The sequence below is a fragment of the Hirsutella rhossiliensis genome (genome assembly GCF_020360975.1).
Source record: "Hirsutella rhossiliensis strain HR02 chromosome Unknown scaffold00001, whole genome shotgun sequence".
NCBI lineage: Eukaryota > Fungi > Ascomycota > Sordariomycetes > Hypocreales > Ophiocordycipitaceae > Hirsutella > Hirsutella rhossiliensis.
Window position 1 is genome coordinate 10,764,850 of NW_025408667.1, and position 18,237 is coordinate 10,783,086.

General features: G+C 51.6%; 4 protein-coding genes across 4 annotated transcripts; 2 read left to right on the forward strand and 2 right to left on the reverse strand.

Annotated features, from left to right (window-relative positions):
• Positions 1-3,486: 3,486 nt before the first annotated feature.
• On the forward strand, positions 3,487-5,153 carry HRG_01353 (DDE superfamily endonuclease domain-containing protein; the record flags this gene model as incomplete). Its single annotated transcript, XM_044859824.1, has 4 exons — positions 3,487-3,605; positions 3,677-3,875; positions 4,170-4,467; positions 4,702-5,153. The coding sequence occupies 4 exons, from the start codon at positions 3,487-3,489 to the stop codon at positions 5,151-5,153; spliced, it is 1,068 nt and encodes a 355-aa protein (XP_044726224.1).
• Positions 5,154-11,284: 6,131 nt separating this feature from the next.
• On the reverse strand, positions 11,285-12,569 carry HRG_01354 (SET domain-containing protein; the record flags this gene model as incomplete). The annotated part of the gene is made up of 2 exons (XM_044859825.1): positions 11,285-11,827; positions 11,883-12,569. The coding sequence occupies 2 exons, from the start codon at positions 12,567-12,569 to the stop codon at positions 11,285-11,287; spliced, it is 1,230 nt and encodes a 409-aa protein (XP_044726225.1).
• A 703-nt stretch (positions 12,570-13,272) lies between these two features.
• Positions 13,273-13,491, forward strand: HRG_01355 (uncharacterized protein; the record flags this gene model as incomplete). The annotated part of the gene is made up of 1 exon (XM_044859826.1): positions 13,273-13,491. One exon carries the CDS (start codon positions 13,273-13,275, stop codon positions 13,489-13,491), a length of 219 nt encoding a protein of 72 aa, XP_044726226.1.
• A 1,325-nt stretch (positions 13,492-14,816) lies between these two features.
• HRG_01356 (tc5 transposase DNA-binding domain-containing protein) lies at positions 14,817-15,621 on the reverse strand (the record flags this gene model as incomplete). The annotated part of the gene is made up of 3 exons (XM_044859827.1): positions 14,817-14,868; positions 14,960-15,199; positions 15,290-15,621. The coding sequence occupies 3 exons, from the start codon at positions 15,619-15,621 to the stop codon at positions 14,817-14,819; spliced, it is 624 nt and encodes a 207-aa protein (XP_044726227.1).
• Between the last annotated feature and the right edge of the window lie 2,616 nt (positions 15,622-18,237).

The window sequence follows — 18,237 nt, forward strand, 5'->3', positions numbered from 1 at the left end:
CTCCCGTCTGACTTTCTTGAATACTATTGTGTATAGCCGCCGGATTTGTCGAAACATTTCAGGGTTTGAGCGCATACATCCTCACTGGGAGAAGCCTCCTCGGTGGAATTTCAGGGAATCCGCGCTATTGCTCCGTCCTCACCAGCTTCAGCCCTGCCGCTTCAAAGAGATCCCAAAACGTTCATCTCGCCTGCTGAGCGGCTGTCTGTCGTCCTTGGTCGTCGAGAAGGTATTTGAAGAAGCAACGAACGCGGAAGTCTTCGAACTCCAAACAAGTAAGCAAGAGGTTAAGCGCTTCTTAACTGCTGCGTCCAGTGTGGCTAACAATCAAGCTTGAACTTGACAAGCTTCAATCGAGTTCGGTTGTCGACTAGACAGCGATGTCCACGCGGCATCCGTAAATGACACCTGTGGATTGCTCTGAACGGAGGATACTGGAGTAGACAAGGCCTCGAGCTGTCGTCGGACCTGACCAAGCTCGTCTTCGTGCTGCTCGCAATCGCGTCAAGCTCGTCACGCAAATGCTTCATTTCATCGCCCGTCTCTTTCATGCGCTGGCTTAGCTCTTGGATCATCCGTTTATGTCCATTGATGGCCTCATTTTGCTCGACGATCGCTCGGCCAAGTCCCTGGATCTCTTGATGGGACGCGCTCAGAAGGTCCAAGGTCTTCTGGAGCATCATCTGCGCTTCGCATTGTCCTATCTGCTGTATCTTCAAGTTGTCGCGTGGTATCTCAAATCTTGCTGCTAGGCTTCGCGACACGACTCGATCTTTTCATGGGCGTTGGAGCGGGCGGCGCGCCCTGCTCCACCATGGTCACGGCCTCAGCGACTCTTCCATGATAGAGCTCCTCAATTCTCCCGTTCGTGTGCTCGCACTCGCCTCGACCCATGGCGACCGTTCGGCACAGGCCAATGGATCCTTAGGCGTGCGCACTGACTGTATTGGCGCATGCGAGACGTGATCTGCCGGTAGGGGTGATAGATGAAGGCAAATTTTTTGAAGATTTTGAATGAAGGATGAATCAAATGAATTGAATTTTTTGGATCTTGATTCAAAATCTTCAAGCTCCAATTTTCGCGATTCAAGTTGGGTTTGGGCCAATTCAGGCCGTTCATGAATGGTTTGAAGGGATCCCCTAAACGAAGTGAATTTGGTGTGTACCTAAGCGATTGCAAAGATACCTCAAAAACGCCAATAAGTAGTATATACTGTAAGAGGCTGGCCCGGAGTTTATTCAACAAGCAGGTGCCTAGGTGTTGTCTATCTAGAACTACGGAGGAAAGAAAGCCGAGCTCGAGGCTTCGCCTCGAGTGCGAGCTTATATCACTCATCGTAGAATGTTCTCGCAGCATCCGGCTCCGCGGAGCGGGGCCAGGGCATGACCCGCGGGTCCACCAAGCCGGGTACAGCCCCTGACATATATATAGCCTTCAGAGAAACCTCTCGATAATCCCGAATACTACAAAAATTACCTGTCCTAGGTAAATCGACCGAAAATAAGCACTTTCAAAAGCTTTGCCGAATCCTCAAAATACGACGGCACAAGTTCACAACGCGCTCCAATCCGCCATTGTACACGGTTACACGCCCGTATAGCCTCAATCCTCCGAAGCCTCCATTGTATCTGGACAGGGGGTTGATATCGTAGATTCATCGGCTTGGGAGGTAGGAGGTTTGTGGGTAGGGGGTTCGGTGGGAGCCTCAGCCTCGGTGGGAACTTCCGCAGCAGCAGGGGGTTGAGAAGGAAGATTCTCGTCTGAACGCATATTAGCATATACACATACAATGAGGGTATATTCACACCATCCATCCACCTGCTTGCCCGGAATGTTGTCTGGTCTCCAAATAATACTATTGGCGAATGGCAGGATGTCATACTCCATGGCCGCCTTGATCAACGCCTGATCGATCTTATCTGTCACATGTAACTGGAAAGATGCCATGCATGTGAGGGTTATAGAGAGTGGAATTGGTCTTGACCACTGCCCAAGTCAAGGGGACGAAGGTCCCAGTTATATACACAAGAACGGTGCCCATGTGAGTCGAGACACCTCCTCGACTGGGGCGAAATGTCGCTTGACAGAGGGAACACCGCGACGATGATGTCAAATTTGATGCAATATTGGATGAAATCGAGGCCTGTATGCCCAGTGAAGCCGTCGATGACGAGAAGACGATGAATTCGCTCATTTTCCGGGATAAGGCGTGGCTCCGCCTCGAGGAAGGGATATTCGGGCTCTCTACACCACTCATCTACCTACACCAAACCACTCCTCGAGGGACTTTCCGGTGCGTTGGGCACGGGCAGACCGCTTCCAAGACCATACATTAAACTGGTGTATCCAATCAAACGTTATTTCACTGTTGCTGAAGCCTGTGTCGGATCTTGCGAATCGTATATCTTCGGGGGCGTTGATCTCGGCCCAAGACTCGCAAGGGAAGGTCTTGAACACCAGCCAAGGCGGGATCGTGTCCCCAACCGCGTTGGCAGCGGCAATAAGCGTACAAGACTCGCGATTCCCTGGGTCAGAGACTTGAGGGCGTTGATGACGCGTTGTACGCACTATAACGACGTGAATGCGTTCTCGTAGACTTCCAATACGGATGCCGCACTCGTCTTCGTTCCAGACCTCTGAGGGCCGATTCCGTACGAGCTGATGATCTCCTTGAGCCTCGAGAAGAACTTCTCGACGTATGACACATCGTTGGCCTCAAATACCTTCCTGGACTTCTCTACGGCCTTTAAATATGTGGTTCGAAGCTCTGGGTGGTCTTGAAGCCAACGACGATACCAGTTTTTGCCTGGTGGCTTCGCATTGGGGTTACGACGCTGAAGGAGCGTTAGAGCGGCCGATTCGACCTGTATCTTGCTCGCTGGGAAGCCAGAGCGTTGTAGCCATGTCACATAAGCGGCGATGGCATCGTCTTCGTCGTCTGAGAGCAGCCTTGGCCGGCCACGGCTTCGAACGCGACCCTGAAGCCATCGTGGATGCCGCTTGACGCCGTCGTGTACCGTAGAGCTCGGTACGCCGAATATCTGAGCCGCCTGCCGTATTGTGACTGCGTTGGGGAGCGCGCGGCGCGTCTGACGGCGCCGCCCTTGTGCGAGGGCATCGCGAGATCCTATAACTAGCTCCACAGCCCTTGACGTGGCCGTCGGCTCAAGCCCGACGTATTGAGACATTGAAACACGTGCTGCGCATCACGCGTTCTTGTGTTTTGGTGGGAATGCGCAGTAATTACGAAGCAGCTACGATAGCGGGGCTGTAGGCGCACGTCCGGGAATTTTGGGGCTGTCCGGCAATTTTGGGCCCAACTACCCGTGCCACGCCCCACTTTATTGGCCCTCGAAAAACTCGCACCAGCTAAAGCTGGTGCTGACTACCAAACTTTGAACACCACCAAAAGTTGAACGCTTTGGCACCTACTGGCTTCAATCATCGTTTTCGCGCCGCACACGACCTCTCAAATCTAGCCAACTATGGAATCACGTCTGGAAGAAGCTGTTCAATATGCTAGGGATTTTCCTCAGAACTCAATTCGCTCTGTGGCCAAGAAATATGAGGTGGCACACACAACACTGAGATATCGCCTCAAGAGGTCAGATCACAAATCCTCGCGTATCGCGCACAACAGAAAGCTTTCGGTTGCAGATGAGGTGCCGTCTGTAGATATGTCGATCGCCTTGATGCTGTCAACCTTGCTGTGCGACCAGAGTTCATTGTGGATGCCCGCGAATGCAATCCTTCGTGCCAAAGCCCTGCAGCCAAATCGGGCGACCCGCCTACTGTTGGCGTTCACTGGGTCACACGATTCATCCAGCGCCACGGGTACTGCAAGCAGCGCCAGAAGACCTTGAGCGCCGAAAGAGTAGCATCCGAGGACTTGCAACGGGTCGTGGAGTATTTTTAGCGGCTGCAGAGGATTCTTGAACGAGAAGGTATCCAACCCGATGATATCTGGAATATGGATGAAACCGGCTTTCGAGTCGGGGTGGGGAAAGATCAACTCATCGTCACAAAGCGAAAGAGGTCTCACTACTTCAGTGTCCCCGAGAATCGGGAGTCAGCAACTCATTGAGGCAATCTCCGCCGCCGGGCGCTTTACCCTGCTTTCATAATTCTCGCCGGTCAGAACCACATGGCGAGCTGGTATCATCAACAGGAGCTCGACCCAGAGACTGTCATTCGACCTACTCCCAGTGGATACACGAACGATGAGATCAGTCTCGACTGGGTGCAACACTTTGACAAGCACACTAACGGGTGCCGAAAAGGGAGGAAACGTCTTCTCATCTTGGACCGGCATGGGTCGCACCATACGAAGGAGTTCATTGAGTACTGTGATGCCCATGGCATCATTCCTTCGGCTTGCCCCAAACCTGACACATCTACTGCAGCCACTAGATGTGGTGGTGTTCCAGCCGTTGAAGCACTACCACGCCAAAGCGCTGGACCTCATGGTCCGTGACGGGTTGGTCAACATCACAAAGGTTGAGTTCCTCGGCTGCATCCAAGAAGTCCGAAAGAAAGCATTCAGAGCAAGCACTATCCGCTCTGCTTTCAAGAAAACAGGAATCTGGCCATTCTATCCCCAGCCAGTGCTGGATCTTATAAGTAGTAGGATGGTGACGTCAAAACGCCTACTCCGCCGCCTTCTGGGCCAGAATCTTCACCATTCAGCACGCCTTTGACAGTCCGACAAGTCAACAAGGTTGCCAGGGTCATAGAGAACGGATTGGGTGAAGTCAACGAAATTAGCCCGGATCTGGCTCACAATATGAGCCGATTCATCCAGGGCTCTCTGAGCAACGTTGCCGAACTCCTGCAGACGAAAAAGGACCTAGGAAGGACTAGATACGCAGAGAAAATAGCCAAACAGCGGAGGGCCATGAAGAACAAGGTTCTGCAGTCGGGAGGGGTACTTACAGTCCAGGAAGGCCGTGCAATGGTCCGGCGTAAGGAAGAAGACGAAGTTACCAAGGCGAGGGAGGTGATCGCCAGGATGGAAGCGAAGGCCAAGAACGCACTTAAGCGTTGGTTTAATGAGGCCGCAAAGACTGCAAGACAATGGAGGGCCATTGGAAAGCTTGACAGGGCTGAGATTTACGAAAGTGGTCGCGAAGTGCGGCTGCTGAAGCGCTTCTAATGTCGGTGGTAGGGCAAGTGTTCAACTTTTGGTGGTGTTCAAAGTTTGGTAGTCAGCACCAGCTTTAGCTGGTGCGAGTTTTTCGAGGGCCAATAAAGTGGGGCGTGGCACGGGTAAGGGGAAGGGGCCCCTTAGTTGGCTGCCAGAGGCCCCGCCAACGGGTAAGGCTAATGATGCGTATTTGTAATAATCAGTGTGGGTAGACGCATTAGTTCGCTGTGGCAGCCGTAAGGGATTTTCCGATGATCTGCCGGATCGGGTGATTCGCCGGTTTTTTTCTCCCTTGCATTCCAGTAAAGAACTGAGAATAACTCCACGAATACTATTTGAATTATTCTAAAATCTCATAAGAGAAATTAATAATGCTCAAAGATTTCACTCAATATTTTTTGAAGTCATCCAGTCATCGAGGTCGTCTTCTGTTACTCTCCGATCGCGCAAGTCCCCGAAATGCACCCACTACCTCCCGATCACTATCAACAGCTAAAGAGGGCCTTTGAGGACAGGATATGTGGGTTGAGGTTATCATTGCCTTGTTGTTTGCGTTATTATATAGTGGGTTTGGTACCTGCAATGCTATGGTCCGCTCTGGTGTGAACGGAAGAGTGACAATTTCTGCGGCGTGAGCATCCTGACTCCTCACGCGACCCTCAGGGGCCACCCGTCGCTCATTCTGCATTTTCTGGGGCTTTTCCATAGTCAAAATCTTCAGCTCTTGTTAATAGTGCCAATTTATCTCCATATTTTGCTTCACGGCCTCCGTCATCCGTCGTTTTCTCCCAATTTCCGCCTCTCATTGCTTCCTCTTCTGTAGAGCGAAAGCTTTTGCTCCGCCGCCTTCTTCTGTTGCTGAAACTTTCAGGTCTCCTTCTTCAGAGCCTCTTCTTTTTGTTGGGGTCCTTAAGCTGTATTTCTTTAGCGAGTTTGAGCCACTTTTGCAGAGCTAAACACCTCGTCTGCATTCCAATCTGTACAGCAGAAGAGATCATCTTTTGGAGCCTTACCGCCCTGCCTGCGCTGGTGCTTGTGACTACCTGTTCTCTTCTAACTTAAGCTCTCATATAAATCACTTAAAACGCACATTGAGGGCTTTCGAGGGTGCTACTCAGCCTTCGGCTGTTGCGGCCAGCATCAACAGAGGTCTTCTCGACTACTTCCTGAAATGCCTTCCAAAACACAGTCTAGAGCTTCATTTTCAACGATTTAATTAACCTTTTTTATTTGTCTGTACAATGAAGAAGATTATACATATACGCTGCTGAGAGAGGCTGAATAACGATACATCAAGGGTTGCAGCCGATGAGTGGAATGAGGAGGAAACACCACAACGATCATCTGGTGCCCGTCACACCACTCCATAAAATCCATACTAAAATGTTTAAGTGGCCATCGGTAACCAAAGGCGAAAAGCACGACCGTTTCGAGCTTCGCCTTAGTAAACCGGTCCAACGTACTGACGAGCTGCTCTTTTCCAATATTGTGATTCATCCACCTCGTTTTTGACGTGTTAAAAAATATTTATTGACGACTTGATTCACGTTTCACCAACCAAAAGTCCAGGGTTTGTGCTGGCTTGTCTTGGTGGATGAGAAATGGGGGCAGCGATGCCATCTCTTGACTGACGCACATCTTGAACGTAATGGAGGATGGGTTGCCATTTATTAATACGCCGAGCAATTTTGCCTTGTTTTCTTCTAATAAGAGGAATAAAATGTTCGTTCAAATGCTCGTAAGGAATAGAAATCCTTTTCATCCATGTTATACGTGTTTTAGGGCAGGGTGTCGAGTTTCTCAATTTTCGTGCGCATCTTTCCTTGTCAGGTGTGAAAGAGGAGCCTCGCGCACTGAAGTTCAAGCTAAAAATAAACCTTACATTCAGATGCATATGTAGGTTCTTTTCAGAAGATGCTCGTAGCGTCGAATCACGTTCAATCTGGCTCATTACGGGTGCGTAGAATGAGGTTATCTAGGTCGCCCTTCCAACCCCCATTTTTGGCAGTATCCTGAGCCAATTTCTGCGCTATGGATATAATAGGAGAATCCCACATGATTAAAGCCCACGATGAAAGTCAATAATGTTCTGTTTTTGCTGTGTTGGCCGAAATGACTTACACAATCTGTCGGAATCCTATTTTGGCCGTTGCTTCGTTTGATGTCAGCACCGCAGCGCATTGCCCCCTAGATAAAACTTCTAAATATATCCTAGACTTTCACTGCTTCTGACAATTCAGGCACTCAAAGGATACGTCAATTGGCACCGTGGATGTTGAGCTATCGTCGATTGATGTTGAGCGTGCGAAGTCGCCGCAATCCGGCAAATCGCCAGATCCGGCAGATCACCGGAAAATCCCTTATGGCTTGCCGGGTTGATCTTGCAGCGAGCTCGCTCCTGCATGTACGCCACAGGTTTACATTACCAACAACCTAACATAGCAATGAGTCTTCATTGAATAATGAAAGTCTCATCAAATGGCCTATATATAGACATAGTCATCGCCGTTACAAATCTTCATCCTGCAACTAACAAAAGCGCTGCCAATATACCCGCAACAAGACGATGGCATCACATGTTATCACCCAAGGCTCGGTTAGATGCGGTCACCTCAATGATGTCGACCAGAAGAAGTGCAGCCATGACAAGCCGTGCCGACTTGGAGTCCAACCCTTTCAGATCATCACCGGAAATTGCAAGAGGTGTATGCAGGACCCTCACAAAAGACTCCACCATAATTTCCACGACCTCGAAGATAAATCATCCCTACTCCGTTACTGGTATTGTCGAAAGCTCAATGAGGATAGATATTTTTGGGGGCCGTCCAGGTTGGGTGTGGGAGTGGGCATTCCGGATTTCAGGAGCATCAGCGCCGAAATGGAAATAAGTATGCGCGAAGCATGGCAGGAAGAGTCCATAAGATTTGTCAGTTTGGCGAGTTGCGGTGCGACCGCGGTTTTTATGGAAGGTCAAGAACGGGATTCTGTTGATCAGTTGGACAGCGATAAAGGTAGAGCACTTTTAGAAAGGGCGATGGAGTTGATTCTTGAAGAGACGGAGAAGCCGAAGGAATTGCTCCGTAACTAGTTATTTTTTCCCATCCCAGATAGCTATTCTCTGTTTCTTCTCTTCCCGCGTGATGATACTGCCTTTTCTTGATGCTCACGACCAATGGCTCCGATAAGGCCGACGAGGAGAGAGTTCTTGGCTCTGCGCACCAGTACGAAACCCATCTTGCGGAATTGTCACAGCTAAGAGCCACGCTTCCTGCAGCCGCGCTGTTGCCCCACAAATACCAATGTGAAATGTGACAAGGACACCTTTGCCGTGCCTTTGACCATCCTTGTTTGGTTCATCTCCACCAGAAAGCCCATGGTATCGTAACGGCCACGGTCAGTTTGAGTGCAGCCTGGAGAGGGTTGCCCTCTGCAGGCCCACGGCGTTCTGACCTCCTAATAAAGACGAGCTTAGACGCATGTGAACCAAAGTGCATGAAGCAGGTTGTATGCACTGCTGGTGATGCCGGTCTACTGGGTGGCTCCATCGCCAGCGGCCAACCACATTAACCGGTTGAGGTCGTGCCGTTCAGCCTACCCTACTCTGACCAAGGCCGCTTCACTGTGCAGGAAGCTCACCCCCCTCATACATGTTAATCATATTAACTACAGGCCCCTCTCAAGGCAATGACAGTGTAACCTTACTATGCACGAAGCACCCATTACCACCTCACTCTAGGCATGTCTGCCCATTTTCCAAACGACTAGACAACGTTCTGTGGTTCTCTTCATCCAATCGTTACTTTCCAAGTACCAACATTCGCTTTTACGACTTAACATTATAAGAAGCACGTCATATTCCGGGCAAGTCCGGTGCTCATTTTCTCATTTACCCAAGTCTGAACTACGCTCTCTCCATCGTTCAAGGTTGCCATATTTCGACATGCAGGACGACATTACCGTCAGGGAGATCACCGAGGCCGGTGTCGTGTTTGCCGTGACCACGATCTTTTTGGCGCTTTACCTGCATTGGAGGTTCAGAGCCAAGCCACGAGAAGCTTCGATCAGTGTCAAGCCAGGAAAAGCTTCTCGTAGGCGAACCTGGGCGTCGATTACCACAGCATGTCTCCTCTTGGGCTCCGGACTTATATTCGCCGCTTTGTTCGGCAGTGCGAGAAATGCACTTCTACCAAGCGTCCTAGCCTACCCCTTTTTCATAGCCTGGAAAGGACTCACCATATTATGTATCGATATTATCGAGGTATTCCCCACTCAGGCCCGTCTTGTTATCTTCCCGATATACTCATCGTTTACAGCTTATTCAAGTTGTCGATCCCTTGATTTACGCCTATTTTTGTAGCGCCGTCGAGCCTGACCCCTCCAAAGCGAGAATCATCATTTTTGGGTCAGCATTGGTCTTTCACCTTCCCTTCATTGGGGCGACCGCCTGGCGAATCAGGCTATGTGGCGTCGAATATTGGTGGGCTGCTCCAATGGTGTCTCATTTGACTACCGTTATTATGGTTCTGGCGATATTGAGGAAGACACAGTGTTTCCGTCGTTTTCACCGGCGCTCTAACCAGCCCCAGCCGAAGCAGCCGACGTCAAACCAAGGGATGCCGTGGCTTGGAGCAGTAAGCGGACTGGTGTTCCTAGCATCATCTGGGCTCCTAGTATGTTCTACGACTGGTTGGGTGAGACACCAGTTTGGAGGTCAGTGTGGACTTTGTCTGGCGATTTTAGTTATGCCGGCAGTGCCTCTTGACAGTATGATAAGAGAGCACCAGAGGAAACGGGTAGATAGAGAGATGCAACTGTCACTAGTGACAGAACCCGGTACTGAACGGTCGGCGGAGCACCTGGTATCATTTTGATGGAAGACTCAGAGTGACGGTAATTTACATCGCTGTCCTCGCTCTGCCTACTTCCTTCAATTTAAGCGTCCAAAGATTAGGTCACACGCAGATTGCCGCGTTTAGGTCGATGCAAACGCTCCATGTAATCCTTTCATAGCTGGAAGCGCGACGCAAAGTTGCCCTCCAAAGTATTAAAGGAAGTGATGCCTTCCGCGTTATCATCTCTTATGTATGATCTTCAGTTTGGCAAGGGACGTTTCAACGACATCAATAAATTGACAATTAGCCACATTTAGATGCCCACACACTTCATGCCTGTACAACAGTGCTCGGGCACCTCCGGACTGTCTCTTCTCAGTGGGCAGTTGCATAATAGTCTCAACCCACGGGTATTGTCCACTACACAGCTGGCTTTATCAATTCACAGATTATCTATCAATCTTTTTCATTTCCAGCATTAATAGTCCAATATTTAGCCCCCATGCTTTGAGTCGTGCCTCGAGATACTTGACAGCCTTCCACTTTCGATGTTGTGCCAGTCCACTGATTGTCTTGAAAGACTTGATTAAGTCCTGCTGTGTGCTTGGCGTTGCCGTTCGAAAGCAATCTGTTGCAGTCTCCGCAATAGCAGTGGTTGTGCTTACTTTGGTGTTTGGCGAGCGTCTTCTTGCTTAGACACCCCTCATGGCATTGGGAGAACTTCCAATCATGGACATCTCTGTCGTGCTGTTTGAGGCCCTCGAGAGAGGCGAGAACTCGGTGGCAGAGTTGGCAGACGCAATGACCCGTCATCATCTTATGCTTAAGAAGGGCCGTGGGGGTACTCTTACTCGGAGTAAGAGTATTGACTGCAAGTGTCATAGCGTGGATTGACGGGCACAAGCATGGTGAAATGACAAATAGCGGTGTGAATTGATCAAGGGAACATGGTATAGATCCGTGGACCTGGGTAATTCGGACGATTCCTGAGCACACCATCACTACAAGCGCTCGCGTCCATGTTGTGCCCCGTTGCGCTTAGCAACGTGGCCCAGCTCCTTCATCTCTTCCTCCAAGAGTAATATAGGCCGGCAAGGATACATGGTTGAAAGAGGTATGAGGAAACGGGATGATGGATGATACTGGCTACTAAGCCAAGCGGTATTCGTGGGCGTGGACCTAGTAGACTGCCGTGGGAAGTGGGCCATGTTAAATACCTCCAACATGACAAGGCAAGGGGCGAAAAGGCTGAATATGGACATTGTTGTCAGGAGATACGCTGCTCCCAGGTCGACAGCACAACCTGTGCTATACCGGTTGCTTCGGCCAACAAGGCTGCTTCTCCGGGACCTCGGCCAACTGCCTCATCAGCTCAACATGGGCGTCTCCGAACTCATCATCTAGCATGCCTCTTTCGATTGCGAGTCGCGCGTATTGAATGGCCCTCCAGCGCTGTCCCTCGGCACAAAACGACAGGGCCGCAAAGCGATACGGACCGGCCAGGAACGCCTCGAGGCGTTCCTGCTCGTACATGCTGATTAGGGCCTGCGCCATTTGCGAAGAGGCCGTCGGCGTTTCTTCGAGGCGACTTGCCATGTCTGCCATCTGAGAAAGTCGAGCGTCCGACTCTTGGGACAAGCTCGAGTGCATGCTGCAGGAACCGCAGGTGCAGTTGAAGCCCCACGACAGCTCGAGCTGGGCAAGTCGCTCCTGTCGCGGCGTGAGAGGGTCAATGTAGGTTATGGTGATTTCGGTGCCGGGCGTGATTGTCGTGGCGGCGTGAACGTGGTGGGTGAGAGTTTGAGGGTCGAAGAAATAGTCGGCGTTTGGGCGGCAGTCGTGGTTGAGGCGCTGCTGCAATGTTAGCTTCTAGCTCGATCTTAAACTAATTATACTTTACGCTTACAGCTATTTCGGGCACGATAATGTAATGCGCCGAGCCGCCAATCTCGACCTCAAAGGAGTTTGTGTCGATGCGGCCACTTATAGTATCTATCGCGAACTCGCCGTGGAGCTGCAGCATCATATCCTTGGCTACGGGAGGCAGCCTATTAACCGCCACGCTCTGTATCTCGATCCAGTCCTCGTCGCTTAGATTCTTGTGCGCGACCTCGTCTAGGATTAAGATGGGCGTGAGTGCGAAGATGCGGTCACCGCGGTGCAGCGTCTTATTCGCAACTAAACCGCGTCCTCGACCGGGAAGCATCTTTTCCTCAAAGAGCGGCGGCATGTGCGTCTTGAACTCGACACCCTCCTGGGCAAAAGCCGGCAGTTGTCGAAGAGATTGGGCGCTACCGGGCGTCGTGACAACCGAGATGCCTCGCCCGTGGGCAAAGGCGTGGGATGAGTAGACGCAGACGAATCCTATCTTGCCTCTGAGTGTCAAACAATCGTCCTGGGATGTCCATGGGAACGACGCCGAGGGGCCAAGTCCGGAGACATTTTGGGCCAAGCTGTTGCACCCTTCAAGGCTTGTTTGCAGACAGTCCAAGTGACGGAAAGGAGACCAAGCGCAATCGTATCCCGCCTCGATGCGCTGGCTGCTGGCGCAGGCGACGCCTATCAGTGTGCAAAAGGCAAAGAGAGTCGACATTGCTCCTTCAATCGACTTCACACGCAGCGGGACAAGGTATGAGGCCACAGCTCATGAACAATGCACGAAGTATGTGCACGGCCAAGGCAGGCATATAAGACAAATGCCATGTCCCGTCTTTCACGTTTTGAGCGAAGAGACGACCCGGACCTCGTCGTCAACCTGCCCCCTGTGAGACATTGTCGGAATGGGTTGTTTCATTCATCGCAGATAGTCTATTACTTCGGTCCCTATCCGCAGTCATCTACCAAAGTGCCCATCATTCCCCATCCCCCCCCGCCTTGCCTTGGCCATGTTTCACGTTTTGATTGCCCACGACTGGCTATTGTGGTGTCCAGCACCATCTTTAGATGGTGCTCATTTTTGAGACCCAAATAAAGTGGGGCGTGGCACGGGTAGTGACCTAGGGGCTGCCTTGCAGCACTCAAAGGAATGAGTCGCCGTCTAGGATTCATCAGCGACCGAGAATATGTCCGAAGCCACACGGCTGGTACCAAAATACATTCCATCGATACATGTCTTGGGTCCGTCATTATAACATGGCCGGCGACAGAAGTCGATGCCCTTGGCCCAAGATGGTGAGCACCTCGCGACTATAAAACTCGGCTCCGGGCCCTCTCTCTACTGCCTGTTCATCACCCAAACCCAATAAATCCTTTCAATTGTCTTTGTACCATCTTCATCGAGTCCTCAACTTCACACGATGAAGGCCTTTGCAGCCATTCTCGCAGCTTGCCTCGCCAGCGGCGCCGTTGCCGCGTCCGAGGCGGGAGCAGAAGCGTCAAGGCTGCAGGAAGCCGACGGCAGTTTGGGCGCACTCAACGATGCCCAGGACGGCATGATGGGTAGCAAGGGCAACGTTCGTCGCGCCGAGATGAGGGGCAAGAAGAAGAAGAGAAAGAAGCGGAAGCGCAGCATCTGAGGGTTGGGCAAGGTCGCCGCAAGGACAATAATCGAGCCCAACGCCTTCGCATTATGCCGACCAGCGGTGCGCGATCATAACTCACTTGTCTGGAATCTCGGTGTCGCAGCGCTATGCATGGGGGAGGAGGGGTTAGGGACCGAAGTAATAGGCTATCTGCGATGAATGAAACAACTCATTCTGACAATGTCTCACAGGGGGAGGTCGACGACGAGTTCCGGGCCGTCTCTTCGCTCCCTGCCTCTCTAGTCTCACCTTGTCAGGCCTATACGCAGAACAAATCCCCAATGTGCCCTCGTGTGCCCGAGATGATACGCGTCCATCATTTTTGACTGATAGACTCTCGCGTCTGTGGCGCATTCCGACTGTATGTCCACATTCTGTCTTACATGATAATGCCCGTATCACTCGATGAAAGCTGATGGGTAAGTCAGGACACCACAGTAGCCAGATTTTTCACCCCTCCGGCTAGAAGCGCTTCAACCACCGCGTTCCACGCTCAGAATCGCAGACTTCCGCTCGCGAAAGCTTGCCAGATGACCTCCATCGACGAGCCTTCTTTGCTGCGTCTTGAAAGCATCTCCTGCGCATGCTACGTGCCTTCATCTCCAACGCCTCGATCACCTTCCTAGCCTTATTGACCTCTTCTTCATCCCTTTTCCGCACCATTTCCCTTCCTTGAGCGACCGTCAATACTCCTCCCGATTGAATTTGCGCATTCTTAAAACTCCTTCGTTGTTGTTGAACACGTTCTGCCATTTTCGTCCTTCCTAGGTCTCTTTTTGTCTGCACCAATTCCGTAGCCAAAGATAAGGAACCGCGGATGAATCGACCCAGATCGCATCTCAAATCGGAACTCAAAGCGTCATCTTCTTTCAATGAAGCTTCCAGTCGATCTGCGACCTTGTTCATCTGTCTCAAAGTCAAGGGTGTCTCGAAAGGCGATGAAGATGGGCCGGAGCGGAGGGGAGGACTTGGGGTCCTGTGCATCTGACGGGCTCGCAACACCTCTAGCACGGTTTGCGGATTGGTGGGCCATATTCCCGTCTTCCTAAACGCTGATCGAATGGTTGTCGGCTTGAAGGCTCGAAGCCGAACCTGTTGAATGCAGGAGAGGAACTCGATCTTTGTGATGCTTACAAGGCCATCTCGGATCATCACGTCCAGTGCTTTCGCGTGATAGTGCTTCGACGGCTGAAAGACCACCACAACTAGCGGCTGCAATACATGAGTGAGGTTCGGGGGCATACCGAAGGGGATAATGCCATGCTCGTCACAATACTGGATGAATTGCCTGGTGTGGTGGGATCCGTGACCATCCAGGATCAACAGCCGTTTCGAGCTTTTCGAGGTCTTGGCCGAATGTTGGTCGAAATGCTTAAGCCATTCCAAGCTGATCTCGTCATTCGAATAACCAGTCGGCGTCGGACGGATGGCCGTATCAGGATCCAGTCCTGCGATGTGATACCACGAAGACATGTGCATCTGTCCGGACAGGATCAAGAATGGTGGGATGCATGCTCCGCCAGCTGAGATCGCCTCAATGTCGGTAGCCGATTCTCTGTTTTCGGGAATGCCGAAGTAGTGCGCCCGCTTTCTCTTGGTGACAATTAGTTGGTCTTTGCCGACGCCAATGCGGAAGCCCGTCTCGTCCATGTTCCAGATATCCTCGGGAGGTATTCCCTGCTCTTGGACAACCTCTTCGAGGCTTTGGAAATATTGGGTAACTCTGACAAGGTCCTCCGATGCCTGACGCTCGGCATGGAGCTTTTTCTGGAGTTTCTTTAAGTATCCGTGCCGCTTGAGGAAGCGGGTCGTCCATTTGCTGCCGATGACAAAATCGGCCTGACCAGACCGCTCACGCAAGATGTTATTTGCCGCGTCAGTGACGAACTCGGGGCGCACTGCAAGGTTCATGTGGTCAAGTCTATCGATGTAGCGACACAATGCTGCCTCTTCTGGGCGGGATTCCTTCAGGTTCGCAGCTGGGCGGCCCGCCTTGGGCTGGCGGCCTTCGAGGCGGTAACGCAGTCGACTGCGCGGAACGCCGAATGCTCGAGCCACACTGGCGACTTTTGCGCCAGGAACATCATTCAGGTATTGAAGCGCCTCTCCTATACGCGATTCCATGTTGCGCGACCGAGACCGACATATAATTGCAGAGATACGGCGGGTTCACGTCGGAAGGGTGAAAAATCTGGCTACTGTGGTGTCCTGGCTATTGTGGTGTCCAGCACCATCTTTAGATGGTGCTCATTTTTGAGACACAAATAAAGTGGGGTGTGGCACGGGTATGTCGCTGTATGTCGCTGTATGTCGCTGTATGTCGCTGTATGTCGCTGTATGTCGCTGTATGTCGCTGTATGTCGCTGTATGTCGCTGTATGTCGCTGTATGTCGCTGTATGGCACTGTATGGCGGGCGCTGTATGGCGGGCGTTGTATGGCGCTGTATGGCGGGCGCTGTATGGCGCTGTATAGCGCTGTTTGTCGCCTGTAGGCGCTGTATGGCGCTGTATGTCGCTGTATGTCGCTGTATGGCACTGTATGGCGGGCGCTGTATGGTGGGCGTTGTATGGCGCTGTATGGCGGGCGCTGTATGGCGCTGTATAGCGCTGTTTGTCGCCTGTAGGCGCTGTATGGCGCTGTATGTCGCTGTATGTCGCTGTATGGCACTGTATGGCGGGCGCTGTATGGCGGGCGCTGTATACAGCGCTCACAGCCCATACAGCGTTCACAGCCCATACAGTCCATACAGCGCTCACAGCCCATACAGCCCATACAGCGCTCACAGCCCATATCCATACAGCCCATATCCATACAGCCCATATCCATACAGCCCATAGGTCCGTAACCCTTGCTCCTCCTCCCGCACAGCCCAAGGGATACAGCGCCAAACAGCGACATACGGCGCCACACAGGTCACCACGCCCCGGGCCCTAGGACGCTACTCAGGGCCATGCAGCGTCATACGGCGACAGACAGAGCAGAGACAAACAGGACCATTCAGGGCATAGGGACACTGGCGATGGTGGTCGGCAACCAAATTTCCAGTGACATACTTACGTAACGGCGGGATGATGAGTACAAATGTGCTGGTCAGGATAAATTATTGTGGCTACGGATTCCCAAAAATACGCATGAACAGACTCTCCGTTGCGCTTCCTCACCGGACCCCATGGTCGTCCTAATAAACAATTAAGAAGACTGTTCTATCTATGGGATACCGAGATATATTTTCCCCGGGCTGGGGCAGCAGGAAGCTAGATGGCCGGGCAGGTATGAACCTGGATCGCGAGGACGCAGGGAAGAAGGCAAGAAAAGAAAACACACAATCGGATTTATTTAAAAGTACCCGTTGGCGGGGCCTTCGGCGGCCAACTAAGGGGCCCCTTCCCCTTAGTTGGTCCCAAAAGTCGTAGACAGGCCCAAAACCCGTAGACACTTTTTTAGGTGTGGCCACGCAGGTAAATACATGCAATTCTTTCCATAGGCGTGCAAACGCATTTTTACGGTATACGGCGTATAGAGCTAATTAAAGCAATTTATTGAAGCTGCTGACGATACAAAATAACGTGCGTTGTGCGTTGTTGCGTGGCGTTGAAGCTATACGCATAGTGTTGAACGTAGACGGCCATTTAGGCACTATATCCTTCCTAGATATAGCTGCTAGGCGTTTTCGGGGTGTTCTTGATCATATTTGATTGCCGAGAAACTCGAAAGTCTCTGATGATCCCTTTAATGCGCTTCCAACCGGAAATCCTCTCTGTTGGTGTTATCGGCGGCGACGAGGGCGGCGTGGGCCCTTGTGGCGACGATGACCGTAACGCCCGCTCAACCTCACCATTATATGCTGCCTCGAGAGCGGGATCGACCGTCTCTTCTTCTGCTATTCGAGATGTGGTAATCTTGACAGCGTGCTCTGGCTCGAGGTGAGGCCATCGTATGTTCCGCAGTGGCCTCGCTGTGGCACACGCATTGTCGGCGGCTTCTTGTTCCGCAGCTGAGCGTGCGTGCCGCCATGGCGTTCGCGTTGTATCGATCGTAAACGGGCCAGGCCGCTTGAGGAGTCGCTTGTAGGTCTCGTCACTAGTCTCCAGACTGAGGAATTCCTCGTTCTTCCCGACATGGTCGAGCCACTGTTTTATCGTGAGCCTTCTTTGCTTGCCGTTGATGAATTGGACCTTGTTCTTGCGATATTCAGCAAGAAGCTGTTCCTTCTCTTGGCGGATTATTGCACGAAGCATCACTACCTCTTGGCGTTGGGACTTCGCTTTCTCTGCCTGCTGTGTTTGTTTAGCTGACTTACGGACCTCGTCGAGGCTGACGCTTGTATAGAATGTGCCCGCCTGGGTCTTGACGATCTTCCCCCTCTTGGGACGAGCGCTCATCTTCTCGATCCTTTGTAGGCGGTCATTATAGTGTTTTTGAAGGTTCGAGCTCAGAAGAGATGCCTCTGTGACGACAGTCGAAGCGTTGGAGAGCCTTTGGCACGTGGGGGAGCTGAGAAGGTCGGAATAACGCTTCTGGAGGTGCTGTATTGAGTCAACTGCTTGTTCGAATCGAGTCTCTTTCGGCAGTAGAGATGCAAATGCAGGGTTGATAGCTTGACGAAGCTTGAGCTGTTGTTCGAGGATTTGTTTAACGGCAGGTTCGTGCGTTGGAGGGAAGATGCCTGTTTTCTCGAAGCCCGAGATAATATATCTCGCAGTAAAGCCCTCGGCGAATGTCTCCCAGAACGATTCAAG